At 36.7% G+C, this 24414-nt stretch overlaps 1 protein-coding gene across 6 annotated transcripts in view; it reads left to right on the top strand.

Moving 5' to 3' along the window:
- LOC121673351 (ankyrin repeat and IBR domain-containing protein 1) overlaps positions 1-24414 on the top strand; it is an 89519-nt gene that overhangs the window by 50084 nt on the left and 15021 nt on the right. For all 6 annotated transcript variants that reach the window (XM_042046595.1, XM_042046596.1, XM_042046592.1 and 3 more), the window contains 8 exons: positions 1699-1881; positions 9652-9769; positions 13039-13247; positions 15415-15503; positions 17232-17376; positions 18685-18851; positions 22988-23076; positions 24098-24228. In XM_042046595.1, the coding sequence (XP_041902529.1) occupies positions 1699-1881; positions 9652-9769; positions 13039-13247; positions 15415-15503; positions 17232-17376; positions 18685-18851; positions 22988-23076; positions 24098-24228 (1131 nt within the window). The remainder of the gene's footprint in view (positions 1-1698; positions 1882-9651; positions 9770-13038; positions 13248-15414; positions 15504-17231; positions 17377-18684; positions 18852-22987; positions 23077-24097; positions 24229-24414) is intronic.

Raw genomic sequence — 24414 nt, 5'->3', positions numbered from 1 at the left:
ATAACTTACATGCTGAATAGATTTGATTTCATCCAGATACATGCCACAGTATCACAGTATATTTGGCGTATTAAATGGTATTTTTGCAATTGTTTAAATTGCTAATATGATTATTTAGATTATTAATCTCAATTAATCAAGCAACATAAGGCTTTTTAACAGTGCTTCTAGAGAAATATGGCATCATTATTAAAAACTTCTTGCTTTGCATATTCCTCATCTTGCAGATTACATTTTGAGCTGCATAAGTCTATGGAATGTTCTTTCAAATATATATATATATTTTTTTTTCCCCCCCTCAGAAGAGGTCTTAGTTGCCTCAGTAAAATTTCTGTTAGAGGTTAAAATGAACAGACAGAATATGATACTCAAGTTAACAAAGTTTTGGCAATGTTAAGTTTAGATAGAACAAAGGTTAACTGTTGGCTGTGTATCTTGGTAGTTGTCCCAATATTATCTGTATTTCTGCCTGATACTCTGCTATGAAGATCAAATATTCAATGACACTAATATCTTCTCAACTAAATCTTGTCGTTGCACTGGTTTGCAGTATTTTTGGGTTTGCATTTCTTTTTATTTTGGAGAATGTGGGAAAGGTTTCCCAATCTACAAGAATGAATCCGGGTTTGTAAAAAACATTCTGTATTCTGCAGTGACAGGTGAAGGAAATTTTCTATTGAAGAAAAAATTAAGGAGTGTCTGGTCATGATCTAAAAGGCTTATGTGAAGAACAGATAACATTGGAGAAATTTGGGGTTTTTTAGAAGTATAAAAATTAGAACCTGAGTTTTAAAATCCCCTGGATAGTGTCGTTACAGACATCATGATCTTAACTTGAAGGCGAGATAATGTTTATAGATTTTATTTAGAAACGAGATGAATCATTTTAGTAATGATATAAAGGTGTCATCATAAATCAACAGAATGGTCCATTTGGGCCTTTAAAATCTGTGGCATATACTGTCCTTGCTTATATCAGGTCAGTTTATAGCAGAAGAACAAGTTAGCGAGTTAAGCAGAGCAGCACAAGGGTTTAATAGTTAGAGACTGCATTTGGGGGGGGGAGGTTACTGGCAGGAGAAGGGGTTGGTGAAATGGCACCATACTAGACTGTATGAGAATTACTAGAATTAGCATTATTTCATTTCACTTTTTTCATGTCCTCAAAAACAAAGTAGAGCTACCAGTAGTATTTTGTGCTCCCTGTGAATTGGTATCCTCTCATCTCTCCTACTCAAGGAATCTCCTATTTTCTGTCAGCACAAGTATACAAACGGTGGAGTTGTACCCATGTAGAAGGAATATTGAAAGGTGTTTCTAGCTCCATCTTGACACATGCTTGAGGGCCTCAGGCCCCTCATTTTCTGTGGGGCACTGACCATATCAGTAAAGCAGAATTTTAATCTTTAAAACCTAACTAACATTGGTTAGTTAGCAGCATTGCCTTGTAACATATTTCTTAGATTTTGTGGTTCTTTGGAATTACTGTGGCTATAACTATAATTATGCATGAAAGTAAGCAGTAATTTAATTAATAACAATAGAGAATCTTTGTTTTCTAGAGATTATTATTATTACTGTATTTTTCTCTGTTTTTCTTGTTCATATTTTTTTGTTCTCTTCTTAACTACTGTGCCTTTTCTTTATGGATTAGAGTTGCTAATTAATAACTGCTTACTTTGCTGTTTTACTTTTCAGCTTCTAGTAAAACATGGTGGAGATCTGTTTGCAGAAAATGAAAATAAAGATACCCCATGTGACTGTGCAGAGAAACAGCACCACAAAGAGCTGGCTCTTAACCTGGAATCTCGAATGGTATTTTCACGTGATCCTGAAGCTGAAAGCATTGAAGCTGAGTATGCTGCTTTAGACAAAAAAGAGGTCAGAGGATACTTTAAATCTGAAGTATTTTATACATTATTTGTTGCAGTTACATTGTGACAAAAGTCTGCAAAGTATTTCAGTAGGTACTCTTACTTTGTATTTGTAAAAAAATTCAAGCACAGCTCTTCATAATTTTCAAGTTAAGCTCTGAGAACATAACAAATACATTGTCAAAATTAAACAGAAATTTTATCCATATCTTAATTACCTGGACTGTCTTGCAGGCTGTGAGGCTGGAGGAGATACAGTGAGGCCAGTAAGCTGGGAAACAGTTTCTCTAAACCAAACTTTAATTTTAAAATACTCAATGACACTAATATCTTTATTTAATTTAAACCAATTTTTTTTTTTTTTTGATGCCTTTTTGTCTCAAAAATTAAGACAAAAGAAAATCTGAAATGGAGCAAATCTGTGGAATAGAGTAGGGAAACTGTTTCAGTGGATCTTCCTGGACTGAGACTGGGTTGAATGTTACAAAAAACACTAAAACTGACTAGTGCAGGACTTTAAAATAGTGCATTTACTTTCTTGTTTTATAACATGATGCCTGAAGCTACTGCATACCAGAGTTTGTGTGAAAAACAGGTAATAACAAGTGGTGTTATTTCCAAGTAAATTTTTGAAACAGAGAGACAATTCACTGACAAAAAATTTGCTTGAATTCTGTTATGCCTTACAGACAACTGTGATTCCATAAGGATAATTGGACCAAAAAGATTCTGAGTACAAGTTCCTTCCCTATCCATAATCAGATTTTAGTTAAGTAAAATTCTAAATAAGAATACTGTAGTGGTTTGGTCCAAAATACTCATTACTATTTACCTTCTGTGAGATAAGAATTAGGAGAAACGCAAAGCAGGCGCCAAACTTGAAAGAATATAAAGAAGTTTATTAACAGACTTAAAAGAAGGAAAAAAAAAATCATACCACACCTTCAGAACACTTCTCCTCCTCCCCCCCGCCCCCCACCTCTCTCCCTTCTCCCACTGACAGTGTAGAAAGACAGCCCTTGAGATGTTCAGTCTGTTTACCACTTCTATAATAACCTTGTTCAGTCCATTTAGGAAGAGGAGTCTCTCTTGCCCATGCTATGAAAACATTATCACAACGAGCCAGCCGCCCGGGTTGGTTCTCTGCTCGCATGTGAGTCCCTTCCCCGACTTGCAGCTTTTCCCACAACTGCTTTCGAGGGTCCACTCTTGAATTACTGGGCTATAAATTTAAGGTTGAGCCATTCAGAAACAAAAGTTCTCTTCTCTGGGAGCATTTCATCTCTAGGAACAGAGGCCCTCCTCCTTCCCTAGGAGCAAAGGGTCCTCGTCATCTTCATCTCTAGGACTATCTCTGGGAGCATCTCTAGGAACTGAGGTCTTTTCCTTTTCCATTTGGAGCAAAAGTCCTCATTGCTTCCATCTCTCCCTGTTCAAACTTCTCATGAAATTACAGCTGCTTCAGCATCTGCCTATCTCAGCTTTTGCTCACAAGTGCAAGTTGAACGCTCCACCCCCCCATGCCTTCATGAAATTACAACGGGTACTCTGATACATCATAGCTTTACAACAGAATTTCAACTTTAAGCATCTCCTCTTTCTCTTCCCTCAGGTTTTCAGCTCTTCACAGCACTAAAAGGGTTAATCTCACCTAGGTCTTGCAGCTGGAATTTCGCTTATCACTGTTGCTCACATGATCTCTGCTGGACAGCGGTGCAGCTTCAGCTGAATCTTGACCGCACTGGAGAGGGGGGCAGTTCCAAGTGGCTCCGGCTGCCCACAGCAAGGCTGTGGCGGGGTTCCACGGCTGGAACAGGGCCCATCGGCTCCAGGATGGCCATGGCCCAGCCCAGCCTTGCCCGAGCAGGGCCTGGGCCTGGCCCACTGGCCCCCACACGGGGCCCGCAGCCACCTGTCCCAACACTGGAAACGAGACAGAGTCTGCCTCTGGGTTTTCTATTCTTAAGTGTGGATCACAGAGGCGGTCACAATTTTCAGTGGCTTAAAAAATTGTCCATATTCAAACTGGCCACTGATAGGTGCTGTCAGGTCACAGAGGAAGCTGTAAGCACCCGTTTGCAAGATCACTTCCGGGACTATGCTTTGCTAACCCATGACAAATACATAGATAAATTATATGATTCAGTGAATAGTACAAATTAATTCTGTTTAAATTAAAGGACAGTAGATTTCTCTATGGTTACTCCCTTCAGAAATAGCATGGCTTGGCCTTTTACTAGCTTAGCCCACTTATGGCCTAAGGATGTTTAAAAGAAAATACATGAGTAGGCTTAGATCACATGAACTGTTTCCCTGAAAAATGCCACTCATGGTCACTTTTATTTGTGAGTAAGAAAGTCTTTTCTGTAGTGTTTTTGTACTTTTTATAGTGTTCAATTAATTTTTTGACCATTTTTCTTGGATCAATTAAAATATAAACAGGCTTAATTAGATTGTTTATTCCTAGATGAGAGATTTAGACATGAGGTTTAATATACTTTGTACGTTGAAATAGCAAATGTACTTAATTTAGTTTCTCCGAATATTCCCATGTAGGGGCACACAAACTGTAAGAAGATAGTTTGAAATTATATTTTCCTCTCTTGGCAGAAACACTTTGAAAGGCTGCAGCCATTTCTTGCCATCATTGCAGTTTACCACTCCTTCAGTTATGCAAGTAAAACTATTAGGAAGGTTATGTTTTCAGGTGGATCATGGCAATATTTTAGCTTAATAGAAGAAAAAGTTTTAAAAAAGTGGTAATATGTAACTTTTTCATGTAAGTTGAATAGTTGTTATCATCATATTTATACCAAGGGTTTGCTGGCATATATACCAGCACCGTTAAGAAGACGGGAAGCTTACAGATATGCATGGGAAAAATCAAGGGCCGCTTGAACAGGTTTTTCTGCAAGAGAAGATACTGTCTCATGTCTCTTTAAGGTAGATGCTGAGCAAAACCAGCTTAAAAACTTGATAGTTACAAGGGACTGTACAGTTGTCCATCTCACATACATCTCACATGTGTTCTAAATGTTCACAAGCCAAAACATATCAGCCTGGAATTTGGTACACCAATTGATGACCTTGGGGATTTACATAGAGCAATTCTGTCTTCATGTGCTCCCTGCTGGTTTTTCCCCGCTTTCTTTATGACTTCCAGTGGGATAATTTGTCTAACTTCATATTTATCTCTAAGAGCACAAGTGCTGGCACAAGGGAGGAGCCAAGAGCCAGGAGAAGTTAATTTTTCAATCTTAGCCCTCAGAGTGGCCAAAACCAGTTGAAAAAACAGCCTTAGAAAGATTTACACTGAGCTGCAATCCAAATGACTGCATGTCCTCATCCTCCAGGTCTGTACACAAATGTCTGGGACAGCAGTGAAAGCTGCCCTTACCACTGGCTATGGTGATGCCTCCATCAAAAGCCCCAGAGCACTGATGCTTCACCAAAATTGCCTCTCAAGGATGATCCTCTACTTTTTTTCTCTATTTCTTTTTTATGTATTAAAAACTAAGGGATGGAGTGTACAAAATGCTTTTTTAGCTTAGTATTCAGCTTGTAATTGTTGCCATTCAACATCCTTCCAAAACAGAAAATATTCATTCATGAATAATTTAAAAACTTTGAACAGTAAGAAATGCATTTTCAAAGGAAATGCTTCTTTTGAATGAAGGTTACAGGAAAAGATAAAACATTTGAAAACCATGAATAGGATTTCTTCCCAGGCAAAACAGCCAAATGGGCTTAACTCCAGTGTTTATGATCTGCACAGTAGTATCTGGAATGATAGTACCCAATACCTCCCCTTCCAAATATGCCATGTTTACAGGAGAACACAATCTTTTTTTTCTTGATTCCTTGCTTTTACTTTGTTGAATAATCTGAAAAAAAAATCTTTGTCATATAAAATATAAATTTATATTTTAAATCTAATTGAAGATACACTAAATAATATGATAGTAAGTGATTGTTCTTAAGCTGCTTTTATAGATTTTGGTTGTTCTTTTGCACAGTCTCTTACATTGCTGTTTACTGTAGCATGAGAGCATATTTGTCTTGGTGATGTACTCCTGGGAGATAACAGGGTCCTTCCTTTCAATCAAATAATGTAACGTTTTAAACTTACATAAGAAACATGCTCTGGGAATGAGCAGTACCTGAGAGCAGATCATCAAGAACAGTTTTGGCTCTCAGTCAGACACAGTGAAATACCTTGTGCACTAGCAAAATATATCATTTCTTCATTCATTTTACATATGTGCCACTGAATACTGTAAAAATCACTGCTAGTGAGTGTATCACAGATTTACTGAGTGTATAATAATTGGAATGGTTTTCAGTTCCTGAATTGATGTCATATAAATATATAAGTAATGCAAATACCATAAGTACAAAGAATTTTCTTAAATTATTAAAATTTATTTTCTCTACAGATAGAGAATGGTTTATTAAGTGAAAGGAGAGAAGGGGAGTACAGTTAGTTAAGATACATGTACTCTTATGTACATGTAGTGCATATAATTTTACTTGAATGAGTTAAATGGAGTATAAATAATTTTTTAATATATTACTCCATTAACTATAGAACTCCATCCACCCATAAAGAAGGATGTTTGCATGGAGTGTTTTGACACCATTTAATTATATAGTCATCACTGTAGCAAAGAGGTACTTTGCCCCTGTCTATTTTAATGGTGCTTTAAAAGAGAAGAAAGTAATAATAGTTTGAAATGAGCTGTTAAAATAATCAGCTTACATATTGAAAGTACTTTCAGGAGAAAAAAAATGTATAATTTGGGATATCTAAATGTTAGTAGTAAAAATTTGAGAAGAAAATTTCAAAGAAGGGCTCTTGAGAATACAGAAATGTTGGAATCTGTAGTGAGAACCTCAGCAATGCATTAAAGTAGTAACTCTAACAGTATATTTCAAAATCATTATCTAGTTAAATTATGCCAGTATTGATCAATGTCTTTTTCACAGCAAATATCAATAAAGAGCTCCTCCATAAATGACCATTAAAGGAGGTCTCCGAGCATCATAAGCTGTAATCAAAATCCTTTACAGCACATGGCATTGCAGAGATAAGTCATCAGTGTTTGAAGTAGTTAAAAACAAACCTCTGTGATATTATATAAAGGATGTACACCCTCATAACTAAAGACTGTATCTTCACAAATCTCCACAAGACTGTCTTGTACACATTAACATTTTTAAGGTTCCCATTGTATAAAATCTTCACTCTGGAATTTCCAGATTAAGTGACTTGATAGTGCCAGCCTAAAATTTCTTTTCTTTCAGCTTCTTCTGTGGGCTTATACATTATTTTATGAAACAAATGTCTGACGTTTCAAACACATTCTTAATAAAGATTTTCCTTATTACTTAAAAAGATAAAATAAGGATTCTTAAAAACTGCAGATCCAAAACTCCCTTGCTGGGTTGTGTGGAATGCTCCAGCTGAGATAATATAGTAGTCTGTTACTCAGAGGGAGATACTTGCCAGTGTTTGACCTAGAACCAATCAATTAAATATAATTCTGAACATATCTGCATTTCAGGATAAAATACCAGGTCATAAAACATGTTTATATTTTGCAAGTTTAACAGAAAAGACATTTTTTCTTAGGATGTATATGGTCTTCAAGAATTGAGTACTGTTGTGCTGACACAGCTGATTGTTTTACAATTGCAATTCAAAACGGAGTTCAGATTCAGTCATGACCATTTTGCTTCTGTTTTTTTGCTGTACATACAGCACAATTATAATCATTCTGGCACACAGTATCCCTGTTTCTCTGAAATGTTTTTTTAAAATTATCTCTTTTGTAATAAGTTAAGAAGGTCAGTCAAATTCCAGCATGCTATTAATCCAAGTGGCCCAGATTTATTTCAGTGCAAGCCATTAACGTTCAGATTGTCCTTTACTGAGTCATGCATGATCAGCAATGGAAGGACATACAGAAACTGCCTGAACTTGAGCAATCAAGATACAGGTCAGGACACTCATAGGTCATTTCTCTTCTGCTTTGCTTGCTTTCTCAAAAAGAACAAAGACCCAATTCATATCTGTGGAGCATTACTCTTGCTGATGACAAAGTTTCTAATATCGAGAAGCACCTGTTTATTTCACTGATTATCTAACAGGAGATGATGTCCTTGTGGGAGTCAGTTATGGTTTTAGATGCATTATGGAGTTTATGATGATGTCTGGAGTACAGGAAGTAAATTACATTTTTAGTGTAGGTGTCTCAAAAGAACAAAAGCATTTAGAAACCCAGGGAATCCATTCTCCCCATCACTTTTGCCTTCTGCTTGTTATCCTCAAAGGGGACAGTAGACTTTTACTTAGATTGTAACCTTTCTAGGACAGAACCAGTCTTTTGCTTTTGGGCTATGTATGTATGCATACATGTGTGTCCTTATAATCTAGCACTGGAGATAGTAAATAATGATGCATAGTCTTAACTGTGATTATTATCTGTCACCACTGTTGCTGTGTACTTCTGTCTCCAAATTGCTGAAGACAATTGCCATTTGGTGGCCAGGTTCCTAATTAGTTCTGAGCATGTAACATTTTATGTCAAATGCTTTAAATATTTTGTTAGCTATCCTTTATATAAATAAAACCAGTACATGTAAGAATAGTGGTTTTTACATACCCTTTCTGTATCCATTCTCTATGCAGACCCTCCCACTTGTTTTTTCCTCTTCCTTCCTAGGGGGCATTTTCTGTGTGCAACACTAACAAATACATTATTTGCTCTCATAGTCTTCCTTTCTTTGTTTTAAAAAGGAGTCTGCAAACATATGTGTATCTCTGCTCTTTTGGTTGGAGCTAATTCTGAATCCTAAAATTACTTCTTTTTGTCTTTCTGATTTGGGCATTTTAATTGTAGTAAGGGAATGGAGCTCCAGACCAGGAAGGTAGCTGGATAATCTGCTCTCTGTAGGGCTGTGAGAGTTGGCCATTGTTTCTCAAAGAGTTTTGACATCTTCATGTACAGTATATCCCTAGCCTTGGAGATATCCAGAAGCCATCTGGACATGGTCCTGGGCAGCTGGCTCTAAGTGACCCTGATTGAGGAGGAAGGTTGGGAAAAAGTGACATTTGCAGGTCCCTTCCAACCTCAACCCTTCTGTGTTTCTGTGCACATCTAATTGCATGTCTCATGTGTCCTATTCAGGACTGACTTCGCTTCTGAAAGGGTGCCTCAGAGGACCTGTACTGGATTCTACTCACAAACTTCTCACTGTCTAATGTCTCAATGTATCCTCCTCCAGATCAAGTCAGAGTTAGCAGGTCTCAATTAATGTGTAAAGTTAGTGTCAGGGAATCTATATGCAATGTATGTTAACCTGTCCTTTCTCTGGCTCTTCTCTAAATCCTTAGTTCAAATCTAGTCATGCACTGTCATAGCTATTCCACAATATCTGAGGCCTAATCACTGAATCAAAGTTCATCTGGATTCTGTGAATATCTAGCTTTTTTTGGGAGAGAGAGAGTGGGTGTTAGGCTATCTTATAATTTGAAGATGGCTTTTAGATTTTGAAGTTTACAAAAATCATACTATAAATATTACAAAATGACAGTGTTTCCATATAGCTTTGCATGGTCATTGGTGTGCACAGTGAATAAATTTTGTCCCATACTGCCTCACAACTGAGATCGTGAACAGTAACAGTGCTTTGAGTGCTTTCTTTTTAACATTGCATTAGAGATTAACTTGAAAATAGTAGACATGAATTATCATTCTTCTTCTTCTTCTTAAAGCCATATGAGGGTCTAAGACTTCAAGACCTGCGAAGGCTTAAGGATATGCTGATCGTGGAATCTGCTGACATGCTTCAAGCCCCGCTCTTTACTGCAGAAGCTCTACTTCGGGCACATGGTAATCCCAAACCTTAAAGTCTAAAGAAACTGCTTTCAGCAAATTCAAAACCACAGTTTTATGTTTGCATTTTATTTCCAAGTGAAAGGGAAGTAGTGGTTAATCAAATAGCAGGAAACAGACCACACAGTACTTCATAAAGAAGTATAGCTGCAGTATGTCAAAAAGCATTGAGGCAGACAGGGAAGCTGATAGGAAAGTGATTCAAACTAGGAATTATAATGGAAGACAGTTTAATTTAAGCAGTGTGGAAAAACAGAACTGCCCTATTTTGGTGAGAGACACAGGAGTAAAACTTCCATGGTTTTATATGTCAAAAAAGTCAAATTCATCAAACCTATTTTTGTCAGATGATTGGTTTTCTGCCACTACATATTTGTGTATAAAACCAGATCAAAATTTTTTTTTTTTTTTTTTTTAATAAAAGCAGTCTGACCATTGTAATAAGTGGTTGGGAATTGCCTTGGAATTTAAATTAAATGAGTATATGTCCTTTGAAGGATTTTTTATAGTTACACTTTTAATACAGAGTATGCTTTTCCATTGGGATATCTGTAACTACTTTATTTTCAATTACATAAATCTGTACTCTTGTTCAAGTTAGACTGGGGTTGTCAGAAAGGGGATATACTGAATTCAGTGTGTTTGCTCCAGACAAAAGTATCTCTGAAATTCAGTGTAAGCTTTAGGCTTTGATTCAATGATTAAAAACTTATGCTTACTGAAGCATCTGCATTGTTACTTTATGCCAAAGGAACTACTCAGGCAGTTAATGGTTTGCGTGCTCATCACTGTGTTGCTGGATTAAGCTTTCATACCCTATTATTTTTGTGGGCTCCTTGTGAAAATCAGTGAGACAGGGAAAAGTGAAATCGACATTATTTTAAACCCACAGCTTTTGGTACACTTTCATGAGGAGTTGTGGTACCTGAAACTCATCTCCTTTACATTATTTTGCATAGCTGATATTTGTGTTGCTTTTAACATTAAATTAAGTAAACATGAGCTTGTGCCAGTTTGATTATATTTAAGGCACAGTCCTTGCTTTTTTTTTTTTTAATGTTGATGCTTTGCTTAATTCTTATATTGTATTTATAATATGTGCAATATTTGAATGCTGTTGTATTCCCAGAATAGTCTCATTAAGGCTAAAAACTATAAATACTTGACTGAGTAGGATCCATAACCTGTGCAGATATTTTGAAGAGGAAAATTATGGGAATACTGTTCAAACTCTCAGCTCAGTCTGCAATTAGTTGAAAATCAGTGAGGTTGATGTAAACTATGGAGAAATGTCTGCCAGCATCTAGCAAGCAGGAATTGAAAGTTGAGAAGAAATCAGTCTGTGTTGGAAAGGTCATTCTACTGATGTTGCCTTAGTGATGTTCTTGGTAGCTTAATGCAATTGGCCAGGGCACAGATAGAGGCACAGACAATTAGCAAGTCATGAGAAAGCCAACTATTATGCCTGTAGCTGTATTGGTTCAGCTTAGCAAAGGGAATAACTCAGGTATTTACAGACGTTTAGACAATTGACATCAAATGACAAATTGTAATGTTTTTGCATTAAATCTTGAAATTCACAGAAGAATAATGTGAAATCTTGACTTAATTCACACAAGGTATGAAAAGCATGTTTTAAATTCTTGGAAAGATCATTCTTATATATTCAGTTTAATAGTTTACAGGCATATAATATTTAATCCAGCAGATTTTGCTTTCTTTTGTTGTACAAATATATCAATTTATTGACACAGGTTCTAAGAGTTAAGAGTGTATTTTTCTTTTTTTCTTTTAATTGAGAGACAGAAGTATGTAGAATTAGAGGCAAGATTAAAAAAAATGCTACATCATGAAAACAGATAACTTTACCGTTTTTCTACAAGTGTTTTTTCAACATTGTTTCTCCTTTAGTTCATTATACAGCAGTAGATTTCAGGATAAAAAAGAAGCAATTCAACAAATATAACTACCTTGTGTTTTACTAAAATTCTTAAGTTAGTAAAGAGAACACAGTGAATCCATTTAGTAACGTGTTAATTATGAAGAGAAGTAAAACATTTACTAACACTTAATTATAGAATAAAATGTAGTGAGAATATATGAAATTTTCTTTCCACTTAGGTGGGATTTTTTTTCCCCCCCAGAAACACATCACTTATATGCATATATATATAAAGACTCATTAGGTCCCAAATCTTTTTGTAATCCAGTTGGATCTTACTTGGTCTTCTTCCTTCATTTCCTGGCTTCATTTAAAAAAAAAACCCACAACAGATAAAATTAAATTCATATTAAACAGTTACTTTTTTCATAGAAAGGAAAATAATGAAAATTCGGTGGTATGGGCTGGTATATTTTCATCTGTCTGTGAAAGTCGGTACAGTTCTGGTTTTCAGTTGAGTCTTCTAGCTACTACAATTGCTGTAAATAAATAACAGAAATAATTTTAAGATATTGAAGGGAAAGGAGATGCTTGTGATGCAATTATTTACAAAAATGCATTGCATTATGTATTATCTTGGAATGCGTTCTTGAAAATGTAATGTCTAAGGTTCCATTCAATCACACTTTATTATACTTAGTCATTTTTAAATTTTTTTGTCTAGTGTTTATATATGGGTGGAGTGTTGCAGTGGTTGAATCCACTGCAGGAATGACCAAGAAGCCACAGAGCCCCAAAACAGTGGAGGTCCGCTGGTGGGCAGTGGGCAGGCTCAGAGGTCTAAGACCACCCCCTTTTACCCTTTTTAAGTTCTCCTTTCCTTGATACCCCACTGGTTCCCGGGTCCCTTGTTCCACCCCTCGCCTTCCCCACTGCTCACTGTCCTGTCACCCCACGCCCTCTCCATCCCCTGGTCCCCAAAGGATAGGCTCTGATGTTCTGCCCTCCCCCGGTGCCGATCCGGATAAAACCCCGCACCCCTCAGTGTTCTTTGTTCCTGGATCCCTTCGGGCGGGGACCTCAATCAGCCCCTCGGAGCTCCATATAAAGGGCCCCTCCCGCCTCTGTGTCCCCAGTGACGCTGCAGGAGCTGTCCGGCTCTGTGTGTGTTTGTGAGTATCCACGCACTCCGGTGTGTCAGGGGGTGTCCGAGCGCGTTCGCGCAGCACCCCCGGAGCGGCTCCGGCGGGACGCGATCGGGATGGACGCGACGCTCTTTCCACTCCCCCCCTCCCCCATCCCCCCCAGCGCGTCAGTGGAGTTACAAAATACATTTTAAACATTGTCAGGTACATAATTTCCTGTACCTCTATATTTCTTTAAGACTGGGACAGGGAGAAGTTACTTGAAGCCTGGATGTGTAACCCAGAGAATTGCTGCCAGCGTTCAGGGGTTCAGATGCCAACGCCCCCTCCAAGCGGATACAATGCGTGGGACACGCTCCCTTCTCCACGCACTCCACGCACTACTCGCTCTTCTGTCACTTCCCCCGATGAAATCAGCCCCTCACCAGGAGACATGGAGACAGCTGTGGTAAATTTATAAATAGATCTTAAACCAGCACGGCAAAAGAGCTGATTTCTAAACACAGTGCACCTGTGTAGACAGGGGAGCTGCCAAAAATACCTTTGTAAAAGTATAAAGTGTTTCTCTTTCCAAAAGTGGTGAACAGAGAATTTGGCACCTTAAACATTCTGTATGATAAAACAGTTGAGCATCTGGCAAATAGAAACCATTCTGTTTTTACTTCGGCTGTCACTCACAAACTCTCATTTTAGACAGCTACAGTCACATCAGTGTATTTGGCTCTTTTGAACTTCTCATCTCATCCTTATCAAGATGTTCACTTTCATTGTATCCATTTCCCCAAATGTACTCAGTTCTGTGAACCCTGCCTTTTGAAAATTTTTTCTTTAGAAAACAAAATGGTCTTTGTCTGCATTTTGAAATGTCAACCCACTAGTGTACTGTAAGCTTATAATTACTTTTACTATGTGTGGGCTGCTTCAAGCGGTTTACAAAGCTGTTGCAAATTTGAAATATGAAAGCGCCTTTCATTAAAATCAGTGTTGGCTCTTTTGGAAGACAGAGTTCTCTTTTTAATAATCTACAGCTGCAGCATTATAAAACTTTTGCTCTGTGATCTAAGCATTTTTTTAGAATATTACATGCAGTCCTGCAAATGGATCATCCCTAAATCTCATATTGAAATTAAGATTTTGCATTCTTGCATAGAAACATTTTATTTCTTTAATTGTAAAATGCTGTAAAAGAAGCTATATAGAAGGTATATTATTACTGTACATTTATTTACATTAGCAGAACATTGTCCATGAGTAATTGTCCTAATTAAAATGTTGAACAGAAGATTATATGTCTTCAGTTTTACATTGTGTGTTTTGTTTCTCATTGATTTTCCATAAGCAAGGAGTGCAGCTTTGGATAATGATTGCCATTAGAGATGTAGTGTGTCTAAATCCAAATCCAGAGTTACACATTTAGTATTCCTGTTTCTTTAAGAATCTTACCTGAACGATCAAATCTCATTTTGCCAGGAAAATATAAACTAAAAGGAATAGATAAAATAAAACCGCAAGGTATAAAGCTCCTTTACATGTTTCACATTTGCATCCTATTTTATAAACAGTTCTAGTAAATGTTTTTACCTGATGTTTTGAACTCAGGGCTTCATTAAATTCCTTACTTTAAAGATACACTTTAAACAAAATTTACAGCTCTTATTATTTTTAACGCATTGCCAACTTTTAAAATATTTAATTTTGGCAAGACAATAAAGTTAAATTACTGAAGCAACAATACATATCTTCACTGAGTTTTACACCTTAAAGGCCATTTTTTTGTTTGATTTTGGTTTTGCTGTAATATAAGTGCTTTTAAAGTGGCATAGCACAGGCTAACTTTCTGAAAATATCCTATGCGTGTATAATACCCAATGCATTGAAAGTTGAAATACATTTTCACAGTGTCTTTGTTTCAATGAAAAGAAAAGTCTTTCTGTATTTCTTGAAGAACATTAATATTTATTTCCACAGATAACCATAAGCAGTGAGTATTTTCTCTTTAACTATTTCAGAGTAAGGGTCTCAGTATTCAGTGTTCTTTTTTCTTTAGTACTTACTTCTGAAAAATTCAACAATTATATCTTCTGTTGGAGTATTTGTAGTGTAACTTACTCTTCATTTTGATCAAAAACCTCAAAGTCTTTTCAAAAAATAATACATATGTAGGTTATTGAAATATTTCCTGGTGCTGCACACTTAAACTGTTCCACCTTGATTTAGACCTGACTGTGTGAGATGCTAAACATTTCCTGTAGCCTCTATCATTTCCAAACTCATTTCTGGCTGTCAGTGAAGCTGATGAAAAATGCAGCTCCCTTTTGTACCTAGAACTCTAACTCTGAGATTCCAGCACTCTGCAGGGTGAAGCACTTCCTGAGCTCAAGGACACTACAAAAAGCAGCCCAAAATACGCTCTTTGGATAGGGAGCTATAGAAACAGAGATACCCAATCTTTCCCCTTCCTATAGCTTAAATAACTTTTTTTTCTGGATAGTTAGATTTTTTGCCTTACTGAGTGCTTTAAATTTTTGCTGAGATTTTCCAATATAACTCATTTTGCTAACAATACAAAAAGCTTTAGGGTATTTCTTAACCAGAAGCATTTTTTTCATCTACAGTGTGACATTTGCATGTGTAATATTTCTGTGTTTGAAGACCCGGTGGATATGCCTTGTGGACATGACTTCTGCAGAGCATGCTGGGAGGCGTGAGTATATGTACTTTTCTATCATTTTAGAAACTTTCATACTTGCCATTTTGAAGAGGAAAGGACAGAGACCATAAACAGCTACTGTTAAAGTAGTGTTTGGGTTTCAAAGAGCTGCTGGTTTGCATCTATCAAATATTCTAGTTGTTACTCAAATAACTGTTACCAACTGGCTTAGGTATATGTAATGTTTGTTTTGGTTCTGACTCAGCAAAACTCCTAAGCAAATGTTTTAAGCTTGTGTGTAAGTAGATAAGCCTACTCTTGATTTGTTCTCTGTGTGTGTGGTGTTGGCAGCATTGGGGTTTACACTTTCTAAATTAAGCACATGCTTAATTCCATCTCTGAGTTCAGCACGCTAAACTTAGGCATTGTGAATCCACTTCCAATCAGAAAAGCAATTAAAATGCTTTCGTTATGTTGAGGGTTAATAACTGAGGGGTAGATTTCACTTAGAAGTCTTATTAGTCTAATACACTTGTTACTGCATAGGTCAGAGTAGTCACACTAGTGAAAATCTCAGACGTGGATAATTATGGTAGTATAAATATTGATCATATTTCCCAGGAATAATTATATCTGTATGCAGTGCTTTGTATTCATCTGTGTCCCCATTCAGGAGATTGTACTACTTGAGCTGTACCCCTGTAGTGTCTTGTTAACAGCATCATTTCAGCACAGTTATTCCTACTGCAGATCAGCCCCATTTGTATGAACTCATTGACCAGGTGCTAAGGAAGAGCTTTTTTTCCATATGAGCTTTCCAAAGGCAGTTCTTTTCAGCAGCAAGAAAATTGTTAGGTGTGCTTCTCTTGCCTTGCAAATTCCTGGGCAGGATGTAGGGGTTACCAAGAGATCACTGGTTTGACATGGTGCTTCTTTGGCTGCTGGACTGTGTGTCCTTTGTGCAGGACACAGGGTCCAGCTCAGAGCCACAGTCTCAGAGCCAGAGTTCAGTGGCAAGCATTTGTGGTGGCACATCTAGGGTGGAATTCATCTTTCTGAGCCAGTCATTTCTAAGTCACTTGGGAGCATAGCCAGGACTGAGTTATCTAACTCTAAGATACAAATCTAAGATGGGATGAATTGACAAGTATCTCTACCTTAACTGTTAAAGGATCTCAGGTGACTACCTTGGAATAACTGCCTGTCCTTTAAATGATTAAAGTTAGAATGGAATCTTCCTTGACATTCCATTAATAAGTCTGTTACAGCTTTGAAACTAAACAACTGTTAAAGTCCAGCTTTCAGCAGATTTTTGAGCTTGTTCTGTCTTGCATTCTGGTGGTCAGGGACTAAAAAGGTCACCATTTAGACATTTGTGTCTAAGAGCAGACCTGGTTTTATTAGCACAGTTGTAGAAATTAATTGCATATTAAATTAATTATTTCCTGGATTAATTACACTTCCATGTTCTGTTTCTGATTTAAGGTAGAAGTAATGCTCAGTTTAATTAAACACTGCAGAGCTGTCTGATAAATGGCAAGGATGGAAGCCACAAACATAGGGCTAAATATTGCTGATGATGCTCACATTTGAACCATGACAGTGTTCTTTTTTTTTAGTTATGCTGTTCATCAAATTTGTAGCTCTTTTGAGCAGAAAGTGATAGTTCTTATTCTCTGTTTAAAAAGTGATCATTGTGAGTATCTGTGAACATAGTGTAAAGTACTCAACAGCCTTTTAACTTCTCCTTTTTATTCACAAATACTGACAAAATTCTGGCAGATTTTTGAATCTGAAAATTCAGGAGGGTGAAGCTCACAACATTTTTTGCCCAGCATATGATTGTTTCCAGCTTGTGCCTGTAGACATCATAGAAAGTGTGGTTTCCAAGGAGATGGACAAGAGATACCTTCAATTTGACATTAAGGTAAATTATCAAACTGTTCTTGTACTCTTGAACTCCCATTTCATTTTATAAAAAGTAACTAAAAGCTTCTGTAGGAAATGCTGTAATATATCTGTAACTTTCCAAGTTAGAAATTCATAAACAAATGCATACAAATATTGGCTCTTATATAGCATAATATAAATGTTTGCTATACCACAGAGAAAAAAAGAAAGAACATTTTATGTATTCCTTAAGCAGAAATGCGGTATTTCCATAGTATGTTAATACTAACGCAGTATTAATAGAATCATTTGGTCAAACTTATTTTTGTAACAGGTGATATGAAGGTTTTAATCAGTCAGAGTTGTTTGTGTTTGCCATCTGAAATATTAAAAATTTTCAGATTATTTTTACTGCATTCAGAAATAGTACCTGTGTCATTTTAAAAAATAACTAGTACAATGCCTGACATGATTGCTATATAGGGGAAGAGGAGTAGGAAAAGCTTGATTTGGTTTTCCTGGGTTTTTTAACGTATTTGTTTTCATCATTGCAATTTGTTTTTAAGAGCAATCTTTTAATTCAGCTTTCTTCTTTTATACTAGTGTAGTAATGAACTAGTCTTTGAGAAATGTGCTACATTATCAGTGGTGGTAGGGCAGAAGTAGAGACATATTTTTTCATTTACAGTACAATGCTTTCTCTGCGACAAGTCTCTTTAATACACAGTAAGGTGCAAATTAAATCACCAGATCTGACTCATCTTTAGCATCTTTTATTTCAAGTGACTGGTGATCAGCATAGGTTTGAAGCAAAGTAGTTGAGGTTCCTTTTTTATCCTCATTTATTAGATACAGTTTTTACAAAAGAAGGCCTGTTAAATTAACCAAAAAAGATGGGAAATAAATTACTGAGTTAGTCTAGTTCTGATTTCTGGTTTATTGTGGGGTTTTTGTTTAATCAGTAAAGTTTTCATTCTTTCTGACTGAAAGAATCAGTTCTCTTAAGAAGTTTATTGCCAGTGCGTATATAATAAAGTTTATTGTAAGCCACATCACAAAGGAATTAACTTGCAGAGATTGAACATTTCGTTTGGAATGTAAGTAATTTCATTCTTAGTGTAAGTCTGAAGTACTGTTGTTACTAAAAAAAAAAAGCAGACATTAAATTATTCCCTTTCCATAACTATATTTAAAAGTCTGTCCTTGTAGCTACAAGACTGTTTTTATAGTTTTTGGCTTTGTTCCTTCAAAGGAAGATTATGAATACAGATTGTTTTATATCAAGGATGAAATCTGATCATATGGGGTAAAATATTTTCCTTTATTTCTTTTTTTTTCCCCACAGGCCTTTGTTGAAAATAATCCTGCTATTAAATGGTGTCCTATACCTGGCTGTGAAAGAGCAGTAAGGCTAACAAGACAAGGGTCAAATTCAACAGGATCAGATACACTTAGCTTCCCTATGCTGAAAGCCCCTGCAGTAGACTGTGGAAAAGGACATCTTTTTTGCTGGTTAGTACTGGAAATTTAACTGCATCTACATAAACTCACAGTCACTGCTATTCCAGGGACTAATTAAGAAGTCCCACTTGGCACTAAGAGTGCAACAGAAATTAGTATGGAATGGTATATGACCATACTATCCTCTATCCACGCACTAAATAACCTCATGTGCATGAATATTGTAGTATTTTGGGGCACTGCAAAGATTTATAATACACTGGTCGGTTTTGGCTCTGTTAGGTGCAAAACAACAGCATGGAATGTTGTGATGTTCTGTTCTGAGGGTGGAAGAAGTGGGATATTGGAACAGGGATTTTTGTGTCTGGATAGCTGTAATAATCGAAACATGGCACATTCTCAGTTGCAGTGCAGAAAATGAACAATATTTAGCTCTTTCTGAATTTTCCTAGAGTCACATCAAAGAAGCTGGAGTTTAAATGGAACCATGAAGGACCATTTCCTTCACACATAGCTATTCTGTTTGCAGGATCACTCCAATCTTTGTTTCACTTTAGGTTCAGCACTTTTTCTTTCTGTTACCTTCTACTGAGTTTTAAGATGAATACAAGCTCAAGAAGGAGTAAAAAGACAGATATTTTTTAAAACATCCCTCAGATTGCTGATCTTCAGCACTTCCTAGAAAAAGACATAACAGCATCAACAAAAGTAACAAAGATCTGGCATATTTTTCCTTGATATTATCAGACTGATAATTTATGGCTATTGTAGTGGGACATCTTTATGTTCTTGGAAAATGAAAAAGGGTCAACCAAAGTATAGGCATTCAGACAAGCTCAGCAATTCTTCTTTTCATTTTTCAATTGAAACCATGATACAAGAACATTGTAAATCATCTGCTTGATTCCAAATATCATAATTCTTAATGAAAGATGCCTCTGATTTTAGTTCTTTCCCCATATGAATGAAAGGAAGAAGGGAGAAAAAACCAAAACAGACCTAATGAAACAACCACAAAAGCCACGAGGTTTGGGATGAGGTTATTTACGATGGATGGAGAACTCAGAAATAAACAAGTCCCATGGAAACAAACCAGAAAATGTTTTCTACCAGTGAACATACAACAAAACTTGGTAGTATTCCACAAAAAGGTACCATCCTTTCATCCTTGCTTCTGATGACAGAGAATCAATTTTTCCATTAGCCTGAAGGAACCCGAGACCACTTCAGTGTCATATTGACATAAACCTTCAGACAACGGCAGCTTCTGCTTCCTTTACATGGACTGAATGCATTAGCTCCCCAGAATGTTCACCAAGGGTGAAAATGTCCTCTGAGTGACTAATTTTTAGGAGAAATGGGGTTTTTATGTTTCCCAATAATATTTCCATATATTTTTTTTACATTAATGCTTTGAAACACTGCACAAGCAAATACAGTTAAGGTCTCGAAAAATACCTCATGTTAGCAACAAAATGCCCAAGAAGGCCTTTCCAAAGCCTCTTTTGTCATCCTCACAAAAGCAAATGGAGAGTTTCAGCAATGGCAAGAAAGTTCTGCTAGCAACCAAAGCATCCTGTGGTACCTCAAATCAGAACCATTTGCTAGGGACACTATACTGGTCTTACAGTACAAAAACTCTGTGCATGAGTGAGTTCCTCTGGAGAAAAAGCATATTCTCAGTTCAGAGGGTTTTCATCGTGTGTGTTTAAAGGGGGCTGGCTTTGTCTCTTTAAATTTCAATCAGCACATCCCACAGTCCCGTATTTCTGTCAGTTCTGCAAGTTTTACCCTGGTAATCTACAGCTTAGACATTGTAATAGCAATTGATACTGCATTTAGTAAGAGATTCTTTAGAATTTATGTATTAGAAAACCAACCCCTAGATAGTCGTTTACTTTTTTTCAGATCTACGGCCATCCTGCTCATAAAAGCAAGAAAATTCTCTGAGTCTGTTGAGCAATTTTTTTTTCTTTGTAATGTAGGAGTAGGAATGTTCCTCTTCAACACAGAGTTCCCTAGAATTTACTCAGTTTTCATTACCCACCACTCACAGCATCTTCAACAAAATGTAATCTATTGTGGCAAATACAAAATTCTAGTCCCTTTCAGAAAAAGCACTCTGAATTATTTAAATGTGCTATACATTAAAACTGTGCACAAATCCTACATCAGTTTATTATCAGACCCATTCAACATATTAGAACCCCCTTCATGCAGTTTCAGAAGCACAAAGAAATGTAGCAAGCAGACATTCCTGGAAAATAGTCTTAGCAGGCAGTGCACACTTAGTTTTGTACCATCAGTCCTCACTCCTTTCATCCTAGATATGGACAAGGAGCAGAGTCTTATTCTGCAGGAGCGACAACTCTTCAGGTGCACTTGGGAAGCCAGTTACAAGTTGCAACAGTGTTTTGCTGTTTTGATTCCGAATATATTAGCATGAGAGGGAAAACATCCAGAACTACATTCTTCTTTGGTGCTGTTTTTAGCCCTTCCATGAATTTTTAGCCCTTCCATGAATTTGTTGAAACTTGCCACAATTTTAATAAGTGTGTACTGCGCCTTCAAATAAATCATCCTGCTGAGTATTGAGCAAGGCGTCTGGGGAGGCTCATACTGTTAATTGGCACAGCTGCTCAGTGTTAGTTCCTTTCACTCACTGCTGTCAGGAAGTCTATCCAAACTACAACTTTCATAAAAACTTTCATGAACAGTAGGCTCAATGCTCTTCCTCTAGTAAAATGACATCCCAGCATAAAAATCCTTGTGTTGGGGTGGGCTGAGGAAAGAGCTTCTTCCATGAGAAGTTTTTCTTGAACAACTGTTGTGACTATCATATCTAGATAGCTATAGAGATAAAGATTGAGATATAGATATGACTGCACTTCATTAAAAATCCACAAATTTACAAATTTGAAAATATCAAAGACACAAGTCCCTCCTCCCCACTCCCCATAGAAATCAACTTTTAACTTAAAATTGAGCATGTCAATGTTAAATCTTTGCTATCTGCAGTCCTTTCTGGCAACAAATACTACATACTGTGAGAGGGTCTTGGCACTCTTGAAGTCAATGATTTAAGTGTCCTGCTGTCCAACAGATGTGAAAGGTGTTAGCTTTCAACCAAGGCTGAAATTACCTTATTAAGGACCAGTTATTCATTCCAGTACAATCTTTCCCAGCTAAGATCTTAAGACCAAACTAGAGATGCAAGTTTAAGCTTTTTTGTTAGCAGACTAGCTAAGGGAAAAAAGTTCAAAACTGTTTCCATAACCTTTTCTTTGTTCCTGAATTCCTGCTTAAAATGTGGACAAGAGCAATCAGAAAAGTATTGATGAAGCTTCTGAACCTGCACTGCAAGAGAGCTGTTCACCATTGGATCCGTAGCAAACTTGTGTATGCTCTGATGCAGCTGGTGCCCATCTGAAATAATTTTCTTTGATATGGCAGATGTCTGAGGCCATTTGCTGCCATTCCAGTAGAAAAAAAGGAGTTATTACAAATCCGGAGTGCATATTGACACATCTACACTGAAGCACCATCTGGAAGCCATGTATCTGCTGCCACTGTGTAGTAGTGATTGCCATCCTTAATCCTAGTAGGAACTTCAGGAGAAGCTCAAGAGACTCATTACTCCACTGTGTCCATGTAAATAAGTTCAAGGCCCCATTTAAGAGACTCTGGTGAAAAGAGTAAACATCCATAAATACTTAATGCTGGTGTTGGAGGGCTTCACATTGTTCTAGATTAAAAGCTTGACTCTTTAACTGAATCTAGTTAAAGGGTGATTATTGCAACTGAACAGATGCAACCAATTCTACATAAAATACCTTTCTGCTATAGCAAACTACCTACTTTTGGATAAACTCTGTAGTCTGGTTTACTTTTATCACAGAAACTATACTAGCACCTTCATGGCATGTACCCCGGTATAAGAACAAACTGCAAGCTATCTGATTTATTTCAGATTGTAATTTTAAGAAACTTCTCTCCTGATCATTAATAATGGTCATCTATGCTTGTGAGAAGCAGTCTAAGTGTATTTTAAAACAATGTTATTTAGCTGGCTTTTGTTTTCTTGACTTTATTAAATTTTGAGCATCTTTTTTTTTAGTTTGAGCCAATTTTAACTTTTTTCTAAATCTCTTAGTTATAAGTAATTGTGTATACACCATCTTTTTCAGGGAATGTCTTGGTGAAGCACATGAACCCTGTGACTGCCAGACCTGGAAGGACTGGCTACAGAAAATATCTGAAATGAAACCAGAAGAACGTAAGAGTCATGCAGAGCCGACAGGGAGGGCGTGGGTGTTTTGTTGCCATTTTGATCTTTCGGTTTTAGACAGATTTTCTTTTAGCTGCATTAAGTAAAAACTAGTTTCGACATTGGTTGAAATATAGGGTAAAAGGGGAAGAAAATGATATCCCTGAATGAGGGGCTGCTTCACATTTTTAATGCAGCACTACGGTAGACTGTTCTTTGTAAAACATTCCTCCCCATAAATACATGTGGTTCACTCAGGGTATGCAAAACTCCTTCCCTTCCTTTTAAAGCTTTGTTTCCTTAATTAGTCCATTTGTTCCTGCATATACCTTCATTTTACCCTGTCCAGTTTTGATTTTTAGCCCAGTCTGCTCCTGTGATTGAGTAGTGTTCCATGAAGATTTTTATGTGCTTTAAAACTAATTCAAGCCAACAGGGGATAATAATAGTAAGGTTGAGGGTGAACTGCAAGGGAGTTGTAGGAAATGGCTTAATGATTTTTAACATTTACTAAAAAAAAAATTAATAAAGGGGTTTACACAGGACAGACATTTTCTTAATCAAAGTTAACAAAGTAAAGATGACAGCAATTTGAATACATTACTAATTTATTTTGGTTACCACAGTGCAGAGCCTTCCCGTAGTATGTTATAAATATTTTGGAAAGCGCAGAAAATTTTACAAAGAGGCAAAATACACCCTACTTTGTCAAACTCTGCCTGTGTTGTTATGTATGTATTTGCCCCTTTATATGTTGTAATTGTCATATATATGGTATATAAATTTGTATAAAAAGAGATGTGTGGAAGTAGATAGAAATAATAAGTGTATTAATAATATATATGTATAAATTAGAAAATGTAATAATAAAATATATGTGAGAAATACATATTGTGAAAATTTTAAATATTTTGTCAAGAAACAGGGAAACACGCATCATTCCTAATCTGACTGTCACAAAAGATTACAAAGTACAATTTCAACCTCTCTGTTTTTGCATGCGCCGTATCCTCCTGTCACCCTCAAAAAGTTGTGGGAGTGAGTGAGGCCTACGAGGATGCTGCCAACTGCCTGTGGTTACTGACCAACTCCAAACCTTGCGCCAACTGCAAGTCTCCAATCCAGAAGAATGAGGGCTGCAACCACATGCAGTGTGCAAAGGTAAGAAGGACCCATCATGGGATTTCTTGTGGAATCATAATTCGGGTTTGTATGTCCTGTATATATTTTAGGGTCACAGAGGTCCAAAACCTCTGAAGTGTCATGCCTGATAGCTCATGCAACCTGTTGCAAGAATTAGATAATGAACAAATGGCAGGTTACATGTATTTAGAAAATGTTTAATAT

Source organism: Corvus kubaryi, unplaced genomic scaffold, assembly GCF_017639235.1.
Source record: "Corvus kubaryi isolate FWS band 111438036 unplaced genomic scaffold, C.kubaryi_AGA036_p1.0 65363, whole genome shotgun sequence".
NCBI classification, from domain to species: Eukaryota; Metazoa; Chordata; class Aves; order Passeriformes; family Corvidae; genus Corvus; species Corvus kubaryi.
The sequence above is the reverse complement of the archived record's forward strand: the minus strand, read 5'-3'. Positions and strand labels throughout refer to the sequence as shown.